General features: G+C 43.4%; 1 protein-coding gene across 6 annotated transcripts in view; it reads right to left on the bottom strand.

Annotated features, from left to right (window-relative positions):
• Nucleotides 1–2,822: 2,822 nt before the first annotated feature.
• Nucleotides 2,823–26,315, bottom strand: part of ZMYND12 (zinc finger MYND-type containing 12) — a 36,914-nt gene continuing 13,421 nt past the window's right edge. For 5 of the 6 annotated variants that reach the window (XM_047871952.1, XM_047871950.1, XM_047871948.1 and 2 more), the window contains 7 exons: nt 22,356–22,497; nt 20,831–21,002; nt 12,376–12,545; nt 9,705–9,827; nt 9,361–9,472; nt 7,645–7,790; nt 5,648–6,007 (listed from right to left, as the gene is read on the bottom strand). In XM_047871952.1, coding sequence (XP_047727908.1) covers nt 5,882–6,007; nt 7,645–7,790; nt 9,361–9,472; nt 9,705–9,827; nt 12,376–12,545; nt 20,831–21,002; nt 22,356–22,497 — 991 coding nt within the window. In that variant the 3' untranslated portion in view covers nt 5,648–5,881. Of the gene's footprint in view, nt 3,249–5,647; nt 6,008–7,644; nt 7,791–9,360; nt 9,473–9,704; nt 9,828–12,375; nt 12,546–20,830; nt 21,003–22,355; nt 22,498–26,315 lie in introns of those variants that run through there. The other variant, XR_007154929.1, reaches the window with a different exon arrangement.

Below are 26,315 nucleotides of genomic sequence, written 5' to 3'. Positions count from 1 at the left end.
TCCTCAAATGTCTCACCTGTTTCTCAATCTTGCCCCGCCCTAGTCTCAGTGCATGTTCTTCTTTTTTTTTTAATATAAAATTTATTGTCAAATTGGTTTCCATACAACACCCAGTGCTCCTCCCAACAGGTGCCCTCCTCAATGCCCATCACCCACTTTCCCCTCCCTCCCACCACCCATCAACCCTCAGTTTATTCTCAGTTTTTAAGAGTCTCTTATAGTTTGCCTCCCTCCTCTCTAACTTTTTTCCCCTTCCCCTCCCCCATGGTCTTCTGTTAAGTTTCTCAGGATCCACGTAAGTCTTCTTTCTTCACAAACCCTCTCCTCTTCCAAGGCCTCCTCACCTGAGTGCACAATGCCAACTGCCTGCTCAAACCAGAAGAAAATAGGGGTGCCTGGGTGGCTCACTCAGTTAAGCATCCAACTCTTGGTTTTGGCTTAGGTCATGATCTCGTGGTTTCCTGAGTCCAAGCCCCTGACTTCAGGCTTTGTGCTGGCAGCACAGAGCCTGCTTAGGATTCTCTCTCTCTCTCTGCCCCTCCCCTGCCCACACTGTCCCTGTCTTTCTCAAAATAAATAAATAAACTTAAAAAAAGAAAAAAGAGAATAAGAGACTCTTAAAAACTGAGAACAAACTGAGGGTTGATGGGGGGTGGGAGGGAGGGGAGGGTGGGTGATGGGTATTGAAGAGGGCATCTTTTGGGATGAGCACTGGGTGTTGTATGGAAACCAATTTGACAATAAATTTCATATATTAAAAAAAAAAAGAAAAAAAAGAAACAGAAGAAAATAAACCACGACTCCAATACTTACTTTTGGCTACTATCTTCCCCATCCCCCATGTACACGTTTATTTCTTGTGGTGAAACTTGACTTTCAAATTATGAATGGTCTTTTGTCACTGAAACCCTTTTTTGCCTTGCTCATTAAGATGTTCTGTAAGGATCTATGATCCTTACAAAAGTTTGCAAGCAAAGGACAACAATTTTATAATATATGATCCTAGGTTTATAAGCTGGTCCCAATAGTAACTTGTTCATATGCTTTTAAAGCCTGCTGATGTTTATTGAAGACTGCTATGTTTGTGTGGGGGTAGACATCAAAATGTTTATCTCCATCACATTGCCATCAATATTGATGAATATCAGGAATGACATACCTTTTCTATCAAACAAAATGACAGCATGGCCTGTCATTCAAGTAATGGCTCATTATCTTTTTTTGAAGTATTTACTTTGTCAAACAATTGTTTCTCATGACCTGTTATTCTTGAGAGATGTCGCACTTCATTGGGCCATCGTGAATACAGAGACCCCTCACTTGCCTGTGCATGTACATCTGTAGGTAGGGGGACCGACTGGTGGGTAAAGCAGTTTGTTACTAAGCTTGGTCATTGGAGGACCTATGACACAGCACCACTCCACAGCCGTCAGTGATTAAACGTTATATAGAAGGAAGGCAGAGCAACCACTCAAAGTGAATTTCTGTTAAGGTTCATAGACAACATGATCAAATTTGTAACAGTGAATATGTACTTGCTGGTAGAAAAAATTTAGCTAGACCTTTCAAGGATGATTCCTCAACTCCATGCCCAAAAATTCTGCTGAAGATGCATGGGGAAGATGCGATGACCTGGCGGGAAAGACAAGAGACACTCTGTGGAGGACCCAGAGCCTCACCGAAACTCCTGGTTCCCTTTAACCTGCTTGTACCTTTCTGGGTCAAGCAAACCCCACTTCGCAGAGATCTTTGGAATTGAGATTATGTCCTGCATCACTGTATCACATATGAAAATGAAACACATTTTCATTGAAGAGTCAAAAAAGTGAGGGCAAAATAAAACATTTTAAGATTAACGAAAGAAAGAAAATCTGAGAATTTGTCATCAGCACACCCTCACTAGAAGAAATACTGAAGGATGTATAAGTAATGTGAGCCCAGGTCAAAGTAGGAAAAGCAAGAAGGATTAGGACGACTTTATAAAATAATAATAATTGTGACTTGTGGCCTTTTTTTTTTTTAATTTTTTTTCAACGTTTATTTATTTTTGGGACAGAGAGAGACAGAGCATGCACGGGGGAGGGGCAGAGAGAGAGGGAGACACAGAATCGGAAACAGGCTCCAGGCTCTGAGCCATCAGCCCAGAGCCCAATGCGGGGCTCGAACTCCCGGACCGTGAGATCGTGACCTGGCTGAAGTCGGACGCTTAACCGACTGCGCCACCCAGGCGCCCCTTGTGGCCTTTTTTTTAAAGTTTATTTATTTATTTTGAGAGAGCAGGAGAGCGCATGTGCATGCTTGAGTGGGGGAGGGGCAGAGATGGAGAATCCCAAGCAGGATCGGATCTATGCTGTCAATGCACAGCCCATCAAGGGGCTCGATCCCACGAACTGTGAGATCATGACCTGAGCAGAAATCAAGAGTCGGACACTTAACTGACTGAGCCACCCAGGTGCCCCATAAGGTATATTTAAAATAAATAACAGTAATAACATATAAGTTAGGGGGCAGTAAATGGAATTAAAAGGTTTTAAAGATCCTGTATTATCCAGGATGAGAGTAAACATCCTGAGGAATTTGAGACTTTGTTAAGTTAGGAATGAATATCTGAATTTCTGGGGTAACCACTGAAAGAATGGAAACAATGGTATATACCCTACAATCTAGTAGAGAGGAGGAGAAAATAAAATGAGAAAAATGTATAATCAATCCAAAAGAAAGAAGAAAACAGAACATGCAGAATAAATAGAAGACATAAAATAAGATCGTGGCTTTAAACTCAAATAATTCAGTGTGTAAATAAAATGTAAGTGGCTAAATGATTCTTTAACAGTCACCAATATAAAAATATCCAACTATATTTTTACAAGAGATATATCTAAAAAATAAGGATACAGACTGTTTGAAAGTAAAAGATTGCAAGAAGAAACATCAAGCATTTCAGTCAGGTTTTAGCTGGGAAAACAGAAGCCTCTAGGTGTTCAGAGTGAAGAACTTTATTTAATACAGGGAATTAGAGACTTCAATGATCTTTGAAACAGCCGGGTGATAAAGAGCAGGGAGCAAAGGTCAGCAAGCTGCTTTCACACAAAATCTGCTTTCAGGAAAGCACCTGGGTGATTTTCAGGAAGATTAATAGCTTCTCCTTCTCCTCCAGTTTCCAAATCCTGTGCAGTTGTCTCTCACTGGCTAGGTTCAATCCAGAATCATAAAGAAAAGAGATACAGGGAACTGTAGTTCCAAGCTTCCTATTGGAAACAGAGATAAATGCTGAAGGAAACAGTGAGGATGCCTACCTGAGATCAAGCAACCCAGCCCAAAAGGAAACAGAGGTAGCTATGTGAATATCAGATCAAAGTAGACTCTAAGGTCAAAAGTATTACTAGAGACAGAGAGAATCGCTTCATAATACAAAAAATAATAAAGATTCAATTCAAATCTAATATTTGAATTTGCACTTGCCTAATAAGAAAGCCTCAAAATATATAAAGCTGACAGAACCACAAAGAGAAGTAGATACACCCACAATCATATTGGATGGGTTTTATATACTTCTCCCAGAAATAAACAAATAATTCAACAAGGATGTATAAGATTTGAAAATATGAACAAGGTCACCTTAATGGACATACATAGGGCAATGTGCTCAATAGTTCTATTCTTTTCTAGCACACACAGAATGTTCTCAAATAATGAGCATATCCTGGGAGATAAGGCAAATCTCAACAAAGTTCTAAAAATCAGAGTTGTACACAACTGACCTCAATAAAATTAAGCTAGAAATCAACAACAAAGAGGCAATTAAGGTCATCTTGTTTCAGAAATTAAGAGTCATAGATCATAGAAAATTAAGAAATATTTAGAACAAAGAAGGGGTGCCTGGGTGGCTCACTCAGTTGAGTGTCCAACTCTTGATTTCGGCTCAGGTCATGATCCCAGGGTCATGGGATCAAGCCCCACATCGGGCTCCATGCTGAGCCTGCTTGGGATTCCTTCTCTCCCTCTCCCTCTGTCCCTTCCTCACTTGTGCATGTGCACTCCCTCTCTAAAAGAAAAAAAGAGAAATATTTAGAACAAAACGACAATTAAAATGCTGTACTTCATAGTATGTAGGATAAACTAAGGCAGTATTTAGAGGAAAATTTGTAGCCTTAAATGCAAGTGTTCAAAAAACAGAAAGACTGACAATTAAGTTACTAAACATGTGAAAAAGGAGAAGACTATGGCCCATAACCAAGAGGAAAATTGGTCAAAAGGAACAATAAACTAAAACACTTTAATTTAAACAATAATTTTATAAATGCACTCAGTGGGGAAGGACTCATGAACAAGAACTCTGGGGTGGAGAAGACAGAGAACAGATATCAGAGGGGGGACGAAAGAGAAAGGGGCCAGTGAATATGGTTGAGGAGAGAGCTAGGCTTAATGAAATGGATTTGACAGACATCTTCGGAATAGGGAAGTTCCAATATTTTCTTTTAAATTATCTGCTAAGGGTTGTTGATCCCCCTCTGCACCCCTCCAGTCTTCACCAGACGTCTGTTTGAAAGAGCCGACTCTTATCTGGGGTCAGAGGGTGAGAGTCAAGCAGCAGGGGGTGTGTTCTGGGAGAGAGGAACAAACAGCTGCGGGATGAACTGTGCAGACAATGATGCAGCTGGAGTGCCAGGCGTGGGGCAGGAAGTAAGGCCCTGTGACTTTAGCCATCATGGAGAAGCAGAAGAAACCCACGGGTACGGAACAGGGGTGCCAGCAGATTTTCCCTAGACCTGTTTATTATGCATGTCGGGGTGACTGAATTTACAGGGAGGAGCATAAAGCTACCCCACAGGTCCTCGGTATCCTCTCCCCTGGATGCAGATCTACCCAGGATGCAAAGTGCTAACGGGCAGGCTGCTTGGCGAGTCTGGAGGCAATAAAAGGATGTGCTAAATAACCAGAGTCATCGATGGGACGTGCCGATACAGCCATGGTCACCTCTGGGCCGTTTTACAACAATGGATGAAGTTATGGGCGGGGGAGGGGATCAGGGTCACAAAGCTATTAAAGTGAGAGAACGGGGATTTGAACCCGGGTATGTCTGCCACAGAGGCCTGCACTCTGTCCTTCACATCAGCATAGATGGCTCACGTCTGTTTCAATCATTGTCGAGGAAAAGAAAGACCCCAGCCTGGAATGGTATCTCAGCCAAGCCAGACTGGGTGCTCTGCAAAGACGTATGATGGATGTCGCATTTTGCTACTTGTATTTGATATGGCTAGTGTCTTTTTGTTCTGCTATTCCTCCTTTTCTGCCTTCTTTTGCATGAAGTGGATATTTTCCAGTGTACCATTTTAATTTCTTTGTCGATCTGTAACTACCTTTCAGAGTAATTTTCTCAGTGATTGCTCTAAGAAGTATAATGGACATTTAAGTCACAATCTACCTCAGATTAATGCTAACTTAATTCCAGTAGAACAGGAAAACTTTGCTCCAATATAACTCTATCCCCTACACCCTTCTTTGGCAAAGATCTATGAAACATGTGGCCCTGGGAGACTTCTGGTAAATAATAAACTATTTGTGCTTTACTTATAAGTACCATATTAATGAGCTGACAGCACATTACTCAAAGTCATACAAAGTCACGGCAAGCCAAGTGCAAAGGTCATAATTAAGACCACTTTTACTTATTTTTATGTCTAAAGCTCTATAGTCCTTCGCATATGCTGTGTTAAGAATAAAAACATGGCTATGTTTGCACATGTGTGCAGTGCCAGGGGGAAAGAGTGTGAACTTCAGCAAATCAGAACTTCAGTACCTCAAAGCAGTTGTGCAAGCTGAAATGCATTAGACGTTCAATAGCCCCTTGAATAGCCCCTGATGCAGAGTTCATGGGTCACTAAGTAACAGGATGAGTTTCTTCAGCTGAGATAAGACTTAGTAACTCTTGAATGGTACTTTGTTCATGGACACTGAGATGGTGTTCTTTGGCTAGACCGAAGGCTCTCTCAGCATATTCTTGTGCCTGGAATGGAATTACAGTTACAAAAGGAAGTCATCATAGGAAAGCTTTATACTGGGAAGCCCCATCTGTGCTCAACATGGGAAAGGACCCATCAGCTTCTCACACCAGCCACCGGTGTGAAAAATTTCCACTTTTGGAGTTTCCACTTGCTGGAGACTTGCGAATACCCACTAGGTCCTTACAACTAGCCACACATGTGCTGAGTGGGGCATGGGGGACCAGAGAAACCCACCTGGCTTGACAAACTAAGTACAAAGTACGCCTTCTTAACAAAGTGAGATCTCCACAGGATCTGAATCAGGACCCTCTGAACCAGCACCGGGAGGCCAGGGGTGACAGGTTCCACAAGCGGCTTCCCATCCTAGGGGCCATGGTCTAGAGTTTTGACTTGGACAGAGCCTTCACAGGACATCCTGGGACAGACTCTGGGCTGGCTCTTCTCCCCTCCTCCCCCTTCCTCCCTTCCTCCCTCACTTCCAATAAATATTTATTGAATGGCTACTATGTTCCAGGTATTATGACCACAGGTGGAAATTCCTGCCCTCCTGGAGCTTAAAGTACAGTGAGGGAGAGAGGCAATAAACAAGACAAACAAGTAAAACACCACAGTATCCTCAATAGTGATACATGTTAAGGAAAAGGATAAAGTAGGAAAGGGGGGTTGGAAGCACCAGTGGCAGTAGCAGGGTTTTGCAGCTTTCGGGGAGGGGGGGCAGAGAAAGCTTCGCTGAAGACAGTTGAGGAAAGACCTAAAGGAAGTGAGGTGGCAATCTGGAGTAGATATATGTGTCCCTATTCTCTAAGGACCTCTTACAGATCTAACACCCTTCACATGCCTTAGGGTAAGGACTTCCTTGAGTACACAGTAGAAAATTGGACCTGGAACTGTAGAAAAGAGGTTTTTACAGTGTGAGCTTGGAAATTCAATGGAAATGTTTCCCTGTTCCCTAAGCACTCTTACTACATCCCAGATAGGGTTGGTGTCCCTCTCTCGCATTCCCACAGAGCCCCGGTCTTCACGATCACACTGGATTATAACCTACTGACTGCGAGCACCTCTAGGTCCTGGCATACAGAAGGCACTTAGTAAAGTTTGCTGAAGAAAGGTAGGGAGGAAGGGAGAGGGGGGAAGGGAATCCTAAATTTTCCGTGACACCCACACACAAAGGCCTCCTCCAGCCAGCCCTCCCTCTCTCCTTGCCTGCTTTCGTTTGCTTTGCAGCGCTATTTGCGATCTGAAATTTTATTCCCCATCAAATGTTGCCTTGTTTATTGTGACCTCCCCTCCTCCAAAAGAAGTTGGGCAAATAATGGACCCTCTCTGCGCCTCAGTTTCCTTACCTGTAAAGTGGGAATAATAAAATACCTACTTCATAAAGTTGGCCTGACAATTAACTGCATTAGTTCGTGAGAAGTACTTAGGCTAGTAACGGGCATATCCCTCTGGAAGAAGACAATGCAGTTTCCATTATGCAGGCTGGATTCAACAAATGAGAAACATCACGAACATCTGAACTCTTCTGAAGTGCGGCCTTACTCAGAGGGCAGAAGCCAGTGCAACTGGGCAAAACACAGCTGAATTCAGCTAGAGGAACTTCTACCTCCATTAGACATGGCGCTTTTCTGGGGAAACTTGCCTTTGAAGAATTCATCATCAGGTAGTAAAGCATGACCAGGGTATTCAGAACAAAGATAGTTTTTTGGGGGGCTGTGTCGGATGTAGATTCTCGAATGTTCCAGACTGAAGTCAGGATCTGAATGGCTTCTGCTTCCTGGGCTTCATCTGCAAGGGGAAAGGGAGGAAGCTGGAAAGAAGAAACAGGCTGCGGGGAGCCGCTGGGTCTCCCCTCATGGGTGAGCACAGAGCTGACAGGGCACTGGCCTTGGGCACAAGGCACAGCAGGTTCTTCACCCAGAGGACTGCGGCCACACGTGAGCAAGAAGCCGGGCAGTTTCAGGCAGCTCCGTAAAACCTGCTCACCCCAGTGGGTCTCAAGGTAACTGCGATTTCTGTCTTTCAGAGTCCTAAACTCTCGATTTCTTAGGCTCCAAATGCAGAGGCTGTCCCAGTGGGATTCCTTGGTCTCACTTAGCTTCCGCCTGAGAGCCAGAGAGGGAGCGGGGACTTCCAGCAGCCAGCAAGCAGCTTAATCTCCCAAATCCAAGGGTGCTGGCACCTCGGCCTTGCTGCTTCCCCGTGTAAGTTTGTTTACACTTCCTTCCAGTGGTGTTAGGCCCTACTCTAGTGACTATTTATTCACTTATTATGAGTTATTTGGGGCCACATACTTCTAAACACTTTTTACATACTAAGAAGTACGTAAGAGAAGAAGACAGAAAGGGCATACACCATAACCCTGAGGTTGGCTGCCTTTGGATTTCTAAGTTTTCTGCTTTCACATAAACCACTTTTATAATGAGAGAAAACTGAATAAAGTTATTAATTTAAATTGTTTTTAATGTTTATTTATTTTTGAGAAGGAGAGACAGAGAGACAGAGCATGAGCAGGGGAGGGTCAGAGAGAGAGGGAGACACAGAATCTGAAGCAGGCTCCAGGCTCTGAGCTGTCAGCACAGAGCCCGACGCGGGGCTTGAAGTCAAGAACCATGAGATCATGACCCAAACCGGAGTCACTTAACCAACTGAGCCCCCCAGAGGCCCCTGTCCTAATTTTTTAAATCTTAGTTCAAAACCTCTCCTCCAAGAAGTCTTCCCTATTTAACACCATCCAACTATCCTCACCTCTTCATTCTAGGACTCATCTTGTAATATAATTTGTACTTGTAGGCGTTTCCTTTTATTTCATATAGGTCCTGTGTCATCAACCACACCGCATGTCTCTTTTGAGCAGAAACTAGATCCTCTGTCCCTTTTTATTACCTCAGAGGGAACGATGCTGTACAGTGCCACTCAGTACTCACCCTCTGTTGAGCCTGGGGACAGAGAAATAATGAGACCCGGCCCTGCCGCTGAGAAGCTCACTACCCAGTAAAGGAAGAGGTGAAGGCCCCAGAACAAATGCGCAGTATGAGAGAGTTTACCTTGCCTTATGTGCCCTGGAGACATGGAGGCTCTGCAGAAATCACAGGGGGCTCTTGTAAGTCTTTTTCTCTTCACATCCGTACCTTATGAGCCCCCGGAAAGGCTGTGTATAGTACCAGGGCTCTGAATTCTTCCCAACACTGGTGAAATCCCTTTGGTTTTCCTATCTCAGTGTCTGCTTCAGCAAACTACAGGAGATGGCACTGGTGTGCTCGTGACAGGGACAGTGGCTCTCCCTCTTGGGGAGAAGGCCTGTGGATTAGGTGGGGTGAAGCCACTGCTCTGTTTCCCAGGGAGAGCTGCCACTTACCCAAGCCGGTGTCAGTCTCAAATCGTTTGCCCAGTAAGTCTATCTGTTGGATACGAGCCTCTGAGAGCACTTGGTAGCGATTGTTCAAGTATTTACTCCAGATCTCAGAGACCTGTTGGGAAAGCAGACACAATCAGAGAAGCAGGCCAGACCTGAGCCTCGTGTATTTTGCTGGTAGAGAAACAGGAAGAAAGAAAAGTGGGATATATCGTGTATCAGGCCATGTGATCTTGGGCAAATCATCTCATCTTTCTGTGCCTCAAATTTCTCATGAATGGTCTGATGCCAGTTGTAACTTAGAAGGCCAAAGCATCAAGGCTCAACTCCCATATTCCCCAGCTCACCTTCGTGTACAATGTGTCTGCCACGTCCAACTTTTTAAGGCCATAGAAGATATTAGCCAGGTGGAAGTAGCCTCCTGACGTCCTGATATCCTCTGTTCCAAATGCACAACTGGCAAAATAAATCTACAGCAGAAGGAAGAAGGGGTGCTTCAGTTGCCTTTGTAAATCATGTATCTGATTTTAAAAACGTGTACACCTAGAATTTGTAACGATACAAATAAAATTAAAAAGCGGGCAAAGGATCTGCATAGACGTGTCTCCAAAAAGATATGCCAGAGGCTAATAACACATGAAGTGATGCTCAACATTATTAGTCATTACAGAAATGCAAAATAAAATTGCAGTGAAATACCACTTCACACACACTAGAATGGCTCTCATCAAAAAGACGGAAAATCAGCGTTGGCAAGGACATGGAGAAAACGGAACCTTCGTCCACAGCTGGTGGGAATAGAATATGATGCAGCCTCTGTGAAAGACGGTTCGGCAGCTCTCCAAACATTCAACAGTGAGTTACTACATGACACAGCAATTTCGTTTGTAGACGCACACCCAAGGGAAATGAAAACTTGTGTCCACACTAAGACTTGTACACAAACATTCACAGCAGCGATACTCGTAACAGTGGAGACAACCCCAATGTTCATCAGGTGATAAATGGCTGGACAAAAATTGTGTATATCCAGGAGATGAACACTACTCAGCAATAAAAGGAATGAGGTATTGATACAACAACATGGATGAACCTCTAAATAATTCTGCTAAGTGACAGAAGTCAGATGAAAAGACAACATATCATTCTGCTTTTAGTAAATGTCCAGAAAAGGCAAATCTAGGGAGACAGAAAGTGGTTGCCTGGGGCTGGGGGTCAGAGTGAGAAATAAACTGCAAATGGATATGAGGGATCTCTGGGGTGATGGGAATGTTCTAAGACTGGACTGGACTGATGGCTGTACAACTCTGTGAGTTTACTAAAAATCATTGAGTTGTATACTGAAAGTGGGTGAAGTCTATGATATGTTATCAATGAAGCTATGGTTGATTTTTTTTTGAAAGGTAGGCAGAAGAATCTGAGTTTGATCTGTATCTTAACTGTATGGCCCAGCTCAAGACAGAATCTGTTCCTCTGTTTAATTTGTTGTAGAGTGAGAGTATAGAGAGAAAAGGCAGAGGAAAAAGTGTCTTAGTCAGTCTCCTAGGTGGAAATAGATGGCACCTTCAAAGTATTTCCTGAAGACAGTTTAATGAAAGGATTCTTTAAAGAGACATACAGAGGTCAAGGAACCAACAAGAGCTAGTAAAGCCCCAGGGACCATGAACGGCAAGCAACTATTACTGTCCAGACTCCTGAAAAAGCGAGGGAGAAAGCAGGGTCACCGGGGCCCCACAAGAGCTAGAGCAATGGGAGAAGGCCACCTGCCAGGAGCTGTGGCCATGGAGGAGCACTGCTCATGCCAGAACTGGGGTGGAGCAGGAAGGCAGCAGAGAGAGTAGATACCCAACCTCTATCTCCTCCCAACATCCACTCCCCTGTCACGCCTCTCACTCTGCAAATCCAACAGAAGCCAAAAAGCAATACAGTCCGGTCATGTAGTCCACAGAGGTCGGCCTCCCAGGGCACAGTAGAGCAGAGAATGGATTTGGGGTAAGGGGATATGGAGACTAGCCAGCACAAGTTTCCAGTGGATTTACCGACATTGTGCAGTGGCAGGCAATCAGAGGGAGGGCTGCCCGGTGGAGAGGCTGAAGAGACAACCAACTTGCGTGGAGACTGCATCCTGACCCTAACCTCATCCAGATTTCAGGCTCAGGAACTTTTCTGTCTGGTAATATTGTCCACAGCTGAAATCCTAACAGAAACAGCATAAATTCTGAAAGAACAGCTCAGTCCTCACCCTCATCATCATCTTATCTAACATTTGTACATAGTTTCATAGTTTATAAAGTATAGTTTATAAAGAACTTTCATATGCCAACAGCTCTGAAGTAGAAACATTGATGTTATATGTAAAAATAACAGCCAAAATGCTGCATAGATATTGTCCTATTATTAATCTCTTCAATGACCCAATGAGGCACAGGCTATTTGATGATTTCTGTCTTATACTTGATGAAAGAGTTGAAATAATTGGTCCAAGATTATGGCCAAGAGTAAAGTAAAGCCCTTCTCTTAACCAGTGTGCTGTTCTGCCTCCCTTTATTATCCTCAGAGCAGTCGGGCTTGCAGAAGTGGCGTGACCTGGCCTAAGGATGCACAGTCAGGAGGTGGAGAGGCTTGAACTCAGGTTGTTAGAACCACGTTCTCGCTGATACCTCACCGGTCAGTTGTAAACGGAAAGTTTTAGAGAAGGGCTCAGTTAAAAAAGAACAAACAGGGGCGCCTGGGTGGCGCAGTCGGTTAAGCGTCCGACTTCAGCCAGGTCACGATCTCACGGTCCGTGAGTTCGAGCCCCGCATCAGGCTCTGGGCTGATGGCTCAGAGCCTGGAGCCTGTTTCCGATTCTGTGTCTCCCTCTCTCTCTGCCCCTCCCCCGTTCATGCTCTGTCTCTCTCTGTCCCAAAAATAAATAAACGTTGAAAAAAAAAATTAAAAAAAAAAAAAAAAAGAACAAACAAAGCTCAGCATAGCTGTTCTCAGAAACATTCAGGTGTCATAATTTAGCTTGTTTACATCATTGGCCAGATGATAACGGGCTTCCTCGTAGTTTTCCTTAGCTATGTGGAGAAGTCCCAGGTTCCGATGCAGTAAAGACTGGATGGCATAAGAGCATTCCGTTGATTTGAGGACTGTCCACTGGGCTTGGGATAGGTATTCCTCAGCTTGGACAATCTGGCCCAGACCTGCCCAAAAGAAGTAAAGAAGGTTAGGATTTATATCCTGGCCAGAGAACACATGATGAAATATGAGTCAGCACCCATTCACTCATTTATTCATTGACTCAAACATTTATTGACACACAAAACTTGTACATGAACATTCATAGCAGCCTAGCCATAATAGCCAAAAAATAGAAACAACTTAAATGCTCATCAGCTGATGAGTAGATACACAAAACGTGGTCTATCCATATCCATGGGTGGAATATTAGTCACAGAAAGGAATGAAGTACTGATCCAGGCTATAGCATGGATAAACCTTGAAAACATTGCACTAAGTCAAGGCAGACAGATATAAAAGGCCACATAATGCGGGATTCCACTGATATGAAATGTCCAGAACAGGCAAATCCATAGAGACAGAAAATGGTGGCCAGGGACTGTGGGATGGAGAACGGAGGGTGACTACCAATATTCCATATTGGTATGGGGTTCCATTTTGGGGTGACTAAAATGTTCTGTAATTAGACGTGGTGATGGTTGCATAATCTTGTGAATACACTCAAACCGCTGAATTGTACTTTAAAGGAGTGGATTTTATGCATGTGAATTGCATCTCAATTAAAAAGTTATGCCTATGTATATTTAATATCTTTTATGTACCAGGCCTTGTGTTGATTGATGAGGATTCAAAGATGAATCAAAGCCACTGCCCTTCAAAAATTTACAGCTGGGTTCAGGAAATGCATGTGTGTGTGGCATGAAAACAAACACATTTGTAAAATAGTGTAAGTGCAACAATAGTAACATCATAAGGTTTGGAAGTGGCAGAGATGAGGAGGTGTTTAATTCTATGGATGGGGTGGAGAGGGGGCATTGGAATGGGGAGAAGCATGGTCAGTGCTCTGGATTGAATGCTGTAGTACCCCAAAATCCATAGTTGAAGCCCTAATCCCCAAAGTGATGGTATTTGGAGGTGGGCCTTTGGGAGGTAATTGGGTCATGAGAGTGGAGCCTTCAAGAATGGGATTGGTGCCTGTAAAAGAAAAGGTACAAGAGAGATGATCCCTCTCTCTGCCCTATGAGGATGCAGTGAGAAGGTGGCTGTCTACAAGTCCAAAAGTGCGCCCTCACCAGATACCATATCTGCTGACAACTTGATCTTGGACTTTCAGCCTCCAGAACGGTGAGAAATAACTGTTTAAGCCACCCAGTCTGTGGTATTTGTTACAGCAGCCGAACTAAGACAGGAAAATCTGAGCTGAGTTTGGAAGATGAAAAGAAGTTTTCCTGACAGATAAGGGAGGGCGGGCATCCAGGGTGGAGGGTAACATATGCAGAACCATAAGATACGAAATAGTGGGCTGTGTTTGGAGAACCATATATGGGTCTGTGACGCTGGAGGACAAATGTGTGAGTGATCGAGTGGCAGGAAATGAGGCTAAAGAGGCAGTCATAGGACAGGTCATAGAGGGCTTGGTAAGTTGCACCAAGGAGCTGGAAGCACGTGGATAAAAGGTAGAGGATTTTCAGAAAGGGAGAGAGAATTGGATTTAGATATAGAAGGATACCCAGGAGCCAATATGGAGGAGGGACCAGAGGGGAGGAAGAAAACTGGAAGACTCTGGAAGACTTTGGAAATAGTTCAGGCCAGAGCCTGAACTAAGGCAGTGAGTAAACATGGAACAGATACACAAGAGGCATTTAGGAGCCAGAATGGACAACACATCGTTACTAGATAAAAGGCACCTTTATTTCTAATGTTCAGATATTGCTGATGCTTAAAACTTTTTCTTTGGTTGTGGGGCGCCTCGGTGGCTCAGTCAGTTGAGTGTCTGACTTCGGCTCAGGTCATGATCTCACAGCTCGTGGGTTTTGGCCCCACGTCTGGCTCTGTGCTGACAGCTCAGAGCCTGGATCCTGCTTCAGATTCTGTGTCTCCCTCTCTCTCTGCCCCTCCCCCGCTCATACTCTGTATCTCTCTGTCTCGAAAATAAACATTAAAAATTTTTTTTAAATAAAAAAACCTTTTCGTTTGGTTGTAAAGATACATAACAGTTTCCTGCCTACCTGCTTGCCTTCTAGGGAGGCTGTCAGAAAACTAAACAGAAAACTTCTGTGACAGCCTTCTGCAGAGCAGGAAGCATGCTCTGGGTGCAAAGTATTTCACGTAATGGGTGCTGCAGCAGAAATGGTCAGGAGATGAGGCCACACACCCCTCACAAGACAATCTTCAGTTCTGCTTATGCTTTCTCCCAGGCCCAGTTCATATGTAGGCATTTTTTATTCTAGTTGTAATCACAGGTCACCGAATTAAAGGAGGCGAGCTGAAGAAGCGGCAAGCTAAGGGAGGAAACAAGGAACTTATCTTGACTGACGTTCAACCTAAACAGGAAAATCCTCAATGAGAAGCAAGAGGCTGAGGCCATGATCCTGGCTCATGCGGACATGGCAAGTCACATCTTCCATGCGGATTTGCTCTGTAAAATAAGAGCTTGAGACTGCGGTCCTCTCAAATTTAAAGAAGCAAATGACTCTTAGCAAAGATTATTTAGACGGGGGAAATTGGTAGAGGGCATTGACGTATATTGGACATTTCTCATTCTCACTGTCCAGTTTTCATTCAAGAAGGCCATGCCAAGGAAGGAAGGGCCCAAGGCCAAGCTGTACCAGCAAATAAGAAGCATCCCAAAGGAAAAGGCATCCTTGGGAGAAAAATATTTGAGCCCCCAAATCCAGAGAGCAGGGATAGTGAGGCAGGAGGAGTGCACTGCTCCACGCAGGTCAGAACTGAGACTGCGGCTGCTGGGTCGGTAAGTTCAGGCATGTTCTCCTAGGCACAGTGTTCGCCTGGACAGGTGTAGGGATGGAGTGGAGATACTAGATACACAAAGTTGCCAAAGGAAGTGAGACTCTCCTAAAAGGTCATGTCCTAAAACGTATGGAATAGAAAAAGAAGGGATAGCCAGTTAAGGAGTAATGACACTCATCTGCAGGGTGAGACAATAGGCTTACGCCGGGCTGGCGGCCGAACTGAGAGACATTATGGAGGAAGATTTTGTAAGGCTTGGTGACAAAAGCAAAAGAGCACAGAATAAAGCAGTCACAGATAATCATCTGGGAGGCTGGGAGGCATCCAGGGGAAGGAAAGGGAATTCGTATTTACTGAGGGCCTGCTATTTGCTGTGTGTACGTCACGCTAGGCCATTTGCATCTGTGATCTAAGTCTGCCAACAACCCTGTGAAATACGTATCAGAGGAGGAAACTTCATCCATTCATTCAACCGTACATTCGTCTAATTTAGACTCTGCACCGCTCTGCTAGCTGCTCAGCGCATGCTAGTGAGTGAATAAAACACTCATGATCTCTGATCTCAAGGAGCTTATAACCAAGGGAAGTAGACACACAGTAAAGAAACAAAAATGAAGTGCTGCAAGGGAAATGAACAGAACACGGCGATCAAAAAAAAAGAGGGAAGAAACCTACCCTGATTGGATGTTTAGGGAACACCTCTTGAGAAGGTCATATTTACGCAGACACCTGATGATTGAAGAGAAGCCAGCTGTTGTATAAGGGACTAAAGCAAGAGTTGGAATTTGAACCCAGGTTCTCCTGCTTCCAATGTGCTGACAACAGTGGGGGAGGGTGAATGAGGTGGCTCTTCGAAGTGTGACTGAAAATATCATCTCTAGTTTATTAAAACTCCAAAGTTTGACGGAAAGGAAAAGAATAGGCTAAAATACCTCTTATTTTTCCACTCCAGTCTGAAGGAACCTCTAAGATGAGAAAGAGACATGTGCTCAAGGAATGTGATTTATTTAGGGGCGCCTGGGTGGCTCAGTTGGTTAAGCGCCCGACTTTGGCTCAGGTCATGATCTCACGGTTCATGAGTTCGTGAGTTTGAGCCCCATGTCAGGTTCTGTGCTGAAAGCTCGGAGCCTGGAGCCTGCTTTGGATTCTGTGTTTCCCTCTCTCTCTGCCCCTCCCCTGCTATTAAAAAAAAAAAAAAAGAATGTGATTTGTTTAGACTGACAAAAAGGTTGAGAAAGTTTTCAGTCAATGACTGGGGGAGGTATTAATGAGAACTTCTATTTAGACAGAACCTTCCAGCTTGCAAAGCACTCTCACGTTCATTACACACAAATTCATTTAATCCTCAAAACAATCCTGTGAAGGGCACTTAGATTTGCCAAACGCTTTCTCAGGGCCCACTCGGCGCCAGGTTTGTCGGGGGAGCGGGGGTGGGGGGGGCTTGAGCACCTCCTCTGTGTTAAGTGCTGTTCTGTGCGTGAAGACACTCTGATGAGTGAGAATAGGGACAGTTCCAGTTCTCCCTCAGCTTATAGTCCAGAGAGAAAGAGAAACTGTAATTAAGTAATCTCATCAATGGATATGTACACCCAGAAGAGGAAGAGGTTTTTAAGGGGACATATAAAAAGAAACCTGGTCCAGTCGGGGGGCTTAAAGAATTAACTCTTTAAATTCTTTTTTTATATTTTTTTATTTTTTATTTTTATTAAAAAAATTGTTTTTAGTGTTTATTTATTTTTGAGAGAGACAGAGACAGAATGCAAGTGGGTTAGGGGCAGAGAGAGAGGGAGACACAGAATCTGAAGCAGGCTCCAGGCTCCGAGCTCTCAGCACAGAGCCCGGCGCGGGGCTCAAACTCACGAGCTGTGAGATCATGACCTGAGCCAAAGTCGGACGCTCAACCGACTGAGCCACCCAGGCACCCCCAAATTTTTTATTTTGAGAGAGAGAGAGAGAGACCAAGCAGAAGAGAGGGGCAGAGCTGGACAGAAAACCCCAAGCAGGTTCCATGCTCAGTGCAGATTCTGATGCAGGATTCGATTCCACGACTCTGCGATCATGACCTGAGCTGAAATCAAGAGTTGGATAATTAACTGACTGAGCCACCCCCATGCCCCAAGGGGGTGGTAACTCTTGAGTTTAGACCTAAAGGATGAATAGGAGTTAGTTAGGTGGAGGGGAGGGGAGAAGAGATGGGGAGAGTGGCTAAAGAGGAGGCTTCCCAAACAAGGAGAAGGCCAATGTAACTAAAAGGGAGAGAGAAGATGTGAGATGAGGTGACAGAATTCATAAAGGCTCGATCACGCTGCAGCTCATAGGCTGCTTGGAGAATCTGGTCCTCACCTAGTGGAATGGTCTGATCACATTTTGTGTGGAGGCCAGACTGGAGGGAGGCCAGATCTCAGCTAGTGAGCAATAGTCCAGAAGAGAGATGATGAAACTTAGGCTAGGGAGACTTTTCCCAAATCCCACAGCTAGTCAGTGTCAGAAATACACAGAGCCTGAGCTGTATCTCTTTGCCCAGTGCTCTTCCCAGTAGTTTTGGTGGAGGGACAGTTGGAATGGGGAGCCAGACCTGAGCGAGTGAGGAGGGGCATTCTCGTAGTTACATGGCCTGGTAGAGGGGAGTAAGAGTCCAAACTGGTGAGGAGGGGATCGATGCAGAAGCAGAAGCCCTGACTGAGGAGTCAGAGCCCATGGAAGGAGAGAAGGACATCTGCAAAGGGAAAGAGTAGGGGTGGAGATGGGAGATTAGTTCATACAGGGGAACTGATGAAATGTATTAATGAAAAAGGAAGCCAGCATTCTCACTGTCAGAGAAGAGAACTACAGATATGGAATGGGAGGAAGTTAGATTGGGCATGGGTTCATGCCAGTACCTCTAAATTCAGTCCAACAGGTGTTGGTAGAGGTACCAGGTACTGGCATGGACCCATACTCATATCTCTATCTCTATCTATCTATCTATCTATCTATCAATCTATCTATTCATCTAACTATCTTTCTAGAGAGAGAGAGAATGAATTTACATGTAAAATGTGCATACATTATTATATTCATACATATTCCCTAACTCTGTCCATTGAGAAGGCCTAGGAGTAGCCCTACCCCAACAGCAATGCGCATGTCTAGTGCACAACTCTTGGCTTCTGAATCCCATTTTCCACTTAAAAAAAAAAAAAAATCAAGGCTCCTTGGAGGTATGTTGAGAAAGCAGGAAAGTGATAAAGAACATTGGGGATTGTCAAGGAGACACAGAAGCCAGTTTGAATGGGCAGCCACAAAGCATAAGAGACTCTTAAAAACTGAGAACAGGGGCGCCTGGGTGGCTCAGTCGGTTAAGCGTCCGACTTCAGCTCAGGTCATGATCTCGCGGTCCGTGGGTTCAAGCCCTGCTTCAGGCTCTGTGCTGACAGCTCAGAGCCTGGAGGCTGTTTCAGATTCTGTGTCTCCCTCTTTCTCTGACCCTCCCCTGTTCATGCTCTCTCTCTCTGTCTCAAAAATAAATAAACGTTAAAAAAAAAAAAAACTGAGAACAAACTGAGGGCTGATGGGGGGTGGGGGGGTAGTAACGGGTATTGAAGAGGGCATCTTTTGGGATGAGCACTGGGTGTTGTATGGAAACCAATTTGACAATAAATTTCATATATTTAAAAAAAATGAATGGCCAGCCACTTAGAATAATCTAACCACCAAATTAATGATAGTAACAGATTATTAACCCATTGAATAGAACAGGGAACCAAGAATTCATTCTGATATAAATAAATAAGTGAATATATTAAAAGTTTGATGGAATGGGATATTTCTATAGTTTCAGCATACCTCCCCATAAAATACTTACTAATTGCAAAGAGAGGGAAGAGTATACAAAGAAGCCTGTCAGACGCCACCAGTAAAGTAACTTAAATGGGTATCATCAGTAATGAAACAAATTGAAAACATATGCCAACTTGCAGGATGAGGTGAGAAAGAATACAGCCCCACTTCTGTGATATTCCTGCCAAAGATACATCACCTAGTCCAGTTGTGAAGAAACATCAGAGAGACCCAAATCAAGAGACATTTTACAGAATACTTGGCCTTTAATCTTAAAAGCGTCAGAGTCATAAAAGCCAAAGAAAGATTGAGAAACTATTCCAGAATGAAGGAGACTAAAAATACATGGCAACAAAATGAAAAGGATGATTTTGAACTGTATCCTTCTGCTATAAAGATGTTATTGGGACAGTTGGAGAAACTTGAATGGGATCTGCTTAGTAGATGATTGTAGATGGTGGTGGTACTGTGTTATGAAGGAGAACGTCTTTGCAGGAAATGCATCAGGCAAGCAACTTACTCTCAACGTAGCTCAGGGAAAAAAAGTTCAAGGTACTGTATTTCCAATAGCCTTTCTTTTTAAAAGTTTGTTTTTAATTTTTTTTAATGTTTATTAATTTTTGAGAAAGAGAGAAAGAGGGAGGCAGGGTGGGAGGGGCAGAGAGAGAAGAAGACACAGAATCTGAAACAGGCTCCAGGCTCTGAACTGTCAGCACAGAGCCCAAGGTGGGGCTCGAACTCACCAGCTGTGAGATCATGATCAGAGCCGAAGTTGGACACTTAACCAACTGACCCACCCAGCGCCTCTAAAAGTTTGTTAAAAAAAAAAAAAAAATAGTGGCTATTAAGATGTATAAAATGGTTGGACAGTAATTAAAACATTGCAGAGGCTCAAAAAGGTTAATTCCCCTCCAAAATGCTAATTGTCTTCTTGTAGCAACCACCGTGTGGGATGGAGCTCCACCAAGGCTGTGCTTCCCACTTTCAGAACCCCCTCTCCCATCCACGGGAGCAGGTTCTTATACTCCTGTTACCATGTGACCCTGACACAAAGGTAGGTAAAGGTAAACACCACACTCAAGCTGAGTCAACACAACCGTCTCTTCTAGGAATTGAACACTGGAAATCAGATGCTAATTAGTTTCTATTACCCTCCTTGAACCTGGAGGACACGTAGATTCCCTGTAAATTCAGCCACATCTCATATTTTGGGTAGCTGTCTTCTGTGGTAGGCATCGGGCAGAAAAATCTGCAGAGGTGGAAAATAAAGCAGATGCGAAGACAGAAGCAGAGACAAGAGACAAGGCCCAAGAGAGAAGCAGAGCAGAAGCAGAGACAAGAGACAAGGCCCAAGAGAGAAGCAGAGCACCAGCCTCAGTTGGTTACAACACTCTGATTCTAGTGCCTCATGAAGACTCAATTCCCCTGGGACACCCCAGGGTCCTCGTAAATGTCCTCTTTCTGCTTAGACCAGCTATTTAGTGGATTTCCATCAGTAGTAGCCCAAAGTTGATGACATCTACTTCCCCACCTTATGCCAAACTTTACAGCAACACTGTTCTTTTACGAAAAGTGTCTTGGTGCCACTTCCAAGGTTGCACTCTTTGGCCACTGAAACGACCCGGTATAGTGCTCTTCAAGGGGCCCGCCCCCGGGGATCTCAAGTCATTTCCCTTACCCAGGCTCGCCTCGGCCAGCAGCAGGTAAGCAGGCACAAGCTCTACGGAACTCAGGCCGTGTAGGTTCATGCGGAAGCGAAGCGAATGCAAAGCTGCTGGGACAGCGGCTTCGTGTTTTCCTTCAAAGAGGTATTTCTGGGCTACAGTGTAGCAGAATTCAATCAAGTGCTTCTGCGGAAGAAAAAACTAGACCATCAATGGCAGGCATAGGTACACCTGGAGCAAGGCCAACACCTAATGAACTGGTCGAGGGCACCTAGCTAACCTGCTTGTATTAGGGTGGCCATGAAATCCAAAATAGGTGATAGAAAAAACCCGGACTGTGAGTTCCTCAAGGGCCAGGAACAAGTGTCCTTTCACCATAGTTCACTGATCAGCATAAATGAGTGCTTAATAGAAAACTATGCAATAAATATTATTCTTATATTTGTAATAAAATTGTGGTTTAGCAGAACTGTCATGTCCTAGGACATTCTAAAAAAATCTGGCTTTCTGCTTGAGTTAATTTTTTTTTTTTTAAATTTTTTTTTTTCAACGTTTATTTATTTTTGGGACAGAGAGAGACAGAGCATGAACGGGGGAGGGGCAGAGAGAGAGGGAGACACAGAATCAGAAACAAGCTCCAGGCTCTGAGCCATCAGCCCAGAGCCCGACGCGGGGCTCGAACTCACGGACCGCGAGATCGTGACCTGGCTGAAGTCGGACGCTTAACCGACTGCGCCACCCAGGCGCCCCTGCTTGAGTTAATTTTGAGAGAAATATCTTCTCTTTCCTTCTGGAGTGAGGATAACAGATATAGCGCATATCGGAAATAACTTAAACTCTGCATTGTCCCAAGGCCATTCTCAAAGTGCCACAATACTAAAATGGATGAATCTGGTGTTTTGAGATTTATGGCTTATAAAGCCCTAATTTTTTTTTTTAGAATAATTGAGATGCTTATCAATGCCATAAAATCTCCTTTATGTATTCCCTAGTGTATTCATACATCATTTTTTTGACCTCCTCCTATGCACCTATGCTGTTATCAACATACTTGGCATATATGGGTGTTAAGGCTGAATTCTGTTCTCCCCTCCCCCAAACTCAAGCTCTAACCCCTAGTACCCAAGAATGTCACTGTGTTTAAAGACAGGGCCTTACAGAGGTGATTGTTAAAATGAGGCCATTAGGGTGGCCCCTAATCCAATTTGACTGGTGTCCTTTTAAGAAGACATTTGGAAACACCAGGGATGCCTGTGAACAGAGAAAACCAAGCCTGTTGATACCCATCCTTGATCTTGGGACTTCTAGGTTCCAGAATTTCTGTTGTTTAAGCCACCCAGTCTACGGTACTTTGTTATGGCAGCCTTTGGCACCTAATACGGTAGGTATTCAGTAAATATGTGGGGAGCAACTGACTGAATGGTACTGAGGGCATAGAGCCACAAAACAAAGTCTCTGTCCTCAAGGAGGTTCGCCCTTTCTCCTGGGAAGTTTCGCGGCACCCGTGAGCCACCCCTGTCCCAGTCCCGCAAGACCCACCTGCCGCTGCCGAAGCTGCTGCAGGCCGTGCTGCCGCTCTTCCTCTGAATTGTAGAAGGGCATGGTGGTGCGCAGTGGGATCAGGAGCTGACAGATCTTCTCATGGATGCTGTCCCAGTCAGCTCTTTGATGAACCACACCACTGACAATAAAAGCACGGATTTCATGATCTTTACCTTGGGCCTGACCCACCATTCTCTTGGCCCTACTACTGGCCCAGCCCTAAAAACTAGAGAAGTAAGCCCAACACATACCGTCAGGCAGGGAACCCAATGCCATTTCTGACACAAATCTCTTTCTTGTCATGAGGCTATTTGATGGTGTAAGAACTAGTTGGGGAGGGAGGCTGCTGTTTCTTTGGGCACAGGGTCACGTTCCGAAGTCACGTGGTGACGCCGTGGCTGTTGCGCTTTTCTGCTTGGTTAGGAACAACAAAGACGACTTTATCTCTCCATTGTCCTAAGACCATTTTCAGAATATCTGAACACCAAAGTTGATGGGCGAGAGGGTCTTTTCCTCAGGGAAGGGAGAGGAATTTACATTGGTTGAGGCTCTAGGAGACACTTTCCTATCATGAGTGCCACTGTGTCACTTAGCTCTGGAGAGCTCTGCTTGCAGTGTCTGTTGTTCCAGGGGGCACACTGACACGAACACCCTGGGAACGGCCCCAAATCCCAGTGGCGCAGCAGGTGTTTTTGCTAGTAACTATTTCATTTTTTGAGAGCAAAACCAAAGCTATTATTTCAAAGATAAGGAAGCATAGGTGTGGAAAGCTTAAGTAGTTACTCCGAGCCTATACTCCAGAGTCAGGTGTTTTCTTAGTTCTCCAGAGGGAAGCACTGTGACAGTTGGTATAAAGCTTTTCTGAAATTTACATACAGATTTAGTATTTTTAAACACTTAATTGGACAGGACAGCAGCCCTACAGAGAATCCATTCCCATTCCTTAAGTAATTACCTCTGTGAATGATTCCCAAACCTATTACCTGATTCTGACCCTTTCTCCAATTATTTTTGTTTTACATTTCTTTTACATTTTTTAAATGTTTACTTATTTTTTGAGGGAGATGGAGACAGAGACAAGAGTGTGAGCAGGGGTGGGACAGAGAGAGGGAGACACAGAACCCGAAGCCGGCTCCAGGCTCTGAGCCGTCAGCACAGAGCCCGATGTGGGGCTTGAACTCACGAACCGAACTGTGAGATCATGACCTGAGCGAAGCTTAACCGACTGAGCCAACTAGGAGCCCCCTTTTTTACATTTTTAAGTATACTTTAAATTCAGTGGTTTTTAGTATAATCACAAGATTGTAAAACCATCACCCTATCTAATGCCAGGACAATTTCATCAATCAAAAAAAAAAAATCCATTTGCTCTAGCCGGTCCCCTCATTTTTCTCTCCACCCACTGATGCCCAGAAACCACTAATCTACTTTCTCTCTGTGTTTGCCTCTTTGGGACATTACATATAAATGTTAACAGATAACATGGGGCCTTTTGGGTCTGGTTTCTTACACTTAGCATGATGTTTGCAAAGTTCATCCATTTCATAGCATTTATCAATATTTTATTCCTTTGTACGACTGAATGATATTCCACTGCGTGGCTGTATCACTTTTAATGTTTATCCATTCATCAGTTGGTGGACATTTGAGTTACTTCTACTTTTTGGCTATGATGAATAATGCTGCTATGAATACTTGTATACAAGTTTTTGTGTGAACATATGTTTTCTTTTATTTTAAAGTTTGAAATTTTAGTATTTTAATAGTGTGGGAAGAGGAGAACTTTCACGCAAAAATTTGGATGGTTTTATGGTGATGTCTAGCAAATTTATACATATGCATGACCCTTGTCCAAGCAATTCTCATGTAAGAATTTGCACAACATATGCACAAAACTGCAGCAGACTACATGTGAACATATTATTACTTGCAGAGAAAAATGGACACAACTCACATCTCCATCATTCTAGACTGAACGTATGTTTTCAATTCTCTGAGCACATACCTAAGAATGGAATTGCTGGGTCATATAGTAACTCTATGTTTAACTTTTTGAGGACTGCCAAAACGTTTTCCACAGAGGCTGAACACTTTTATAGCCCACCAGCAATATATGAAGGGTTCGGTTTTCTATATCTTTGCCAACACTTGCTATTCTCTTTTTTTAAATTAAAGCTATTTTAGTGTGTGTGAAGTAGTATCTCATTGTGATTTTATTTTGCATTTCCTTAACAAAAATGTTCAGCATCATTTCATGTGCTTATTGGCCATTTGTAGATCTTCTTTGGAGAATTGTGTATTCAAATCTTCTGACCATTTTTTAACTGAGTCTTTTAGCTTTTTGCTGTTGAGTTTTAAGAGTCCTTTACATATTCCAGACAGAAGATCCTTATCAGGTATCGGATTTGTAAATATTTTCGCCCATTCTGTGCGTTGTCTTTTCACCTTCTTGATGATGTTCTCTGATGCACAGTTTATTGGGTTGTTGTTGTTGTTTTCTTTTTTGGTACTTACTTTATTTGTAAAAAAAAAAAATCTGCCTTTTCTTTATAACAAATTTCTAATTCTTTTTTTTCTCTTTTCAGATTTTTATTTAAATTCAAGTTAGTTAATATAGACGGTAAAATTGGTTTCAGAAGTAGAATTCAGTGATTCATTACTTACATACAACACCCAGCGCTGATCACAAGTACCTTCTTTAATACCCATCACCCGTTTATCCCATCCCTCTATCCACCTCCCCTTCAGCAACCCTCCATTTGTTCTCTATCATTAAAAGTCTCTTGTGGTTTGCCTCCTTCTCTGCCTTTTTTCTTATTTTATTTGTCCTTCCCTTCCTCTACGCTCATTTGTTTTGTTTCTTGAATTCCACATATGAATGAAATCATATGGTATTATCTTTCTCTGACTTATCTTGCTTATCTGATGCACAGAAGTTTTAAATTTTTATTTTTTAAGTTATTTTGAGAAAGAGAGAGAGCAGGGGAGGGACAGAGAGGGACAGAGAGACTCCCAAGCAGGCTCCACACTGCCAGTGCAGAGCCCCACACAGGGCTTGAACTAACGAACCGTGAGATCATGACCTAACCCGAAATCAAGAGTCAGGCACTTAACTGATTGAGCCACCCAGGTGCCCCTGATGCACAGAAGTTTTAAGTTTTGATGAAGTCCAGCTAATCCACTTTTTCTTTGGATCTTTGTGTTTTTAGTGTCCTATCTAAATGGTTGCCTAATCCTAAATTACACAGATTTACAACTCAGTTTCCCTCTGAAAATTTTGGTTTTAGCTCTTACATTTAGCTCTTTTCGTATATGGTGTAAGGTAGGAGTCCAAATTCATTCTTTTGCATGTGGCTATGCAGTTATCCCAGCACCATCTGGAAGGGACCATTCTTTCCCCAGTTGAATGGTCTTGGCACCCGTGTTGAAAATCAATGGGCCATAAATGTATGTGCTTATTTCAGGACTCTCAATTCTAGTCCATTGATCTATATGTCTATCCTTACGTCAGTACCACACAGTCTTCACTACTGTAGCTTCATAGTAAAATTTGAAACTGAAAAGTATGAGTCCTCTAACTTTGTTCTTTTTAAAAGACTTTTTGGCTATTTCGGGTACTTTGCATTTTCATATAAATTTTAGCATCAGTGTGGCCATTTATGCAAAAGCGACAGTTGGAATTTTGACACGGATTGCACTAAATCTGTAGATCATTTTTAAGTGTCACTATCTTAATAATATTAAGTCTTCTTAATACTTCATAAACATATTCATAAACTATGAATATGGAATGTCTCTCCATTTATGTAGGTCTTTCATTTCTTTCAATAATGTTTGTGTATATACAGTCTTGCCATTCTTGGATTAAAAAAAATTTTTTTTGACGCTATTGTGAATGGAATGGCTTTCCTAATTTTCAGATTGTTCGTTGCTAGCATACAGAAATACAACTGATTT

Source organism: Prionailurus viverrinus, chromosome C1 (genome assembly GCF_022837055.1).
Source record: "Prionailurus viverrinus isolate Anna chromosome C1, UM_Priviv_1.0, whole genome shotgun sequence".
NCBI lineage: Eukaryota > Metazoa > Chordata > Mammalia > Carnivora > Felidae > Prionailurus > Prionailurus viverrinus.
This window is presented reverse-complemented; position numbering and strand designations above follow the sequence as displayed.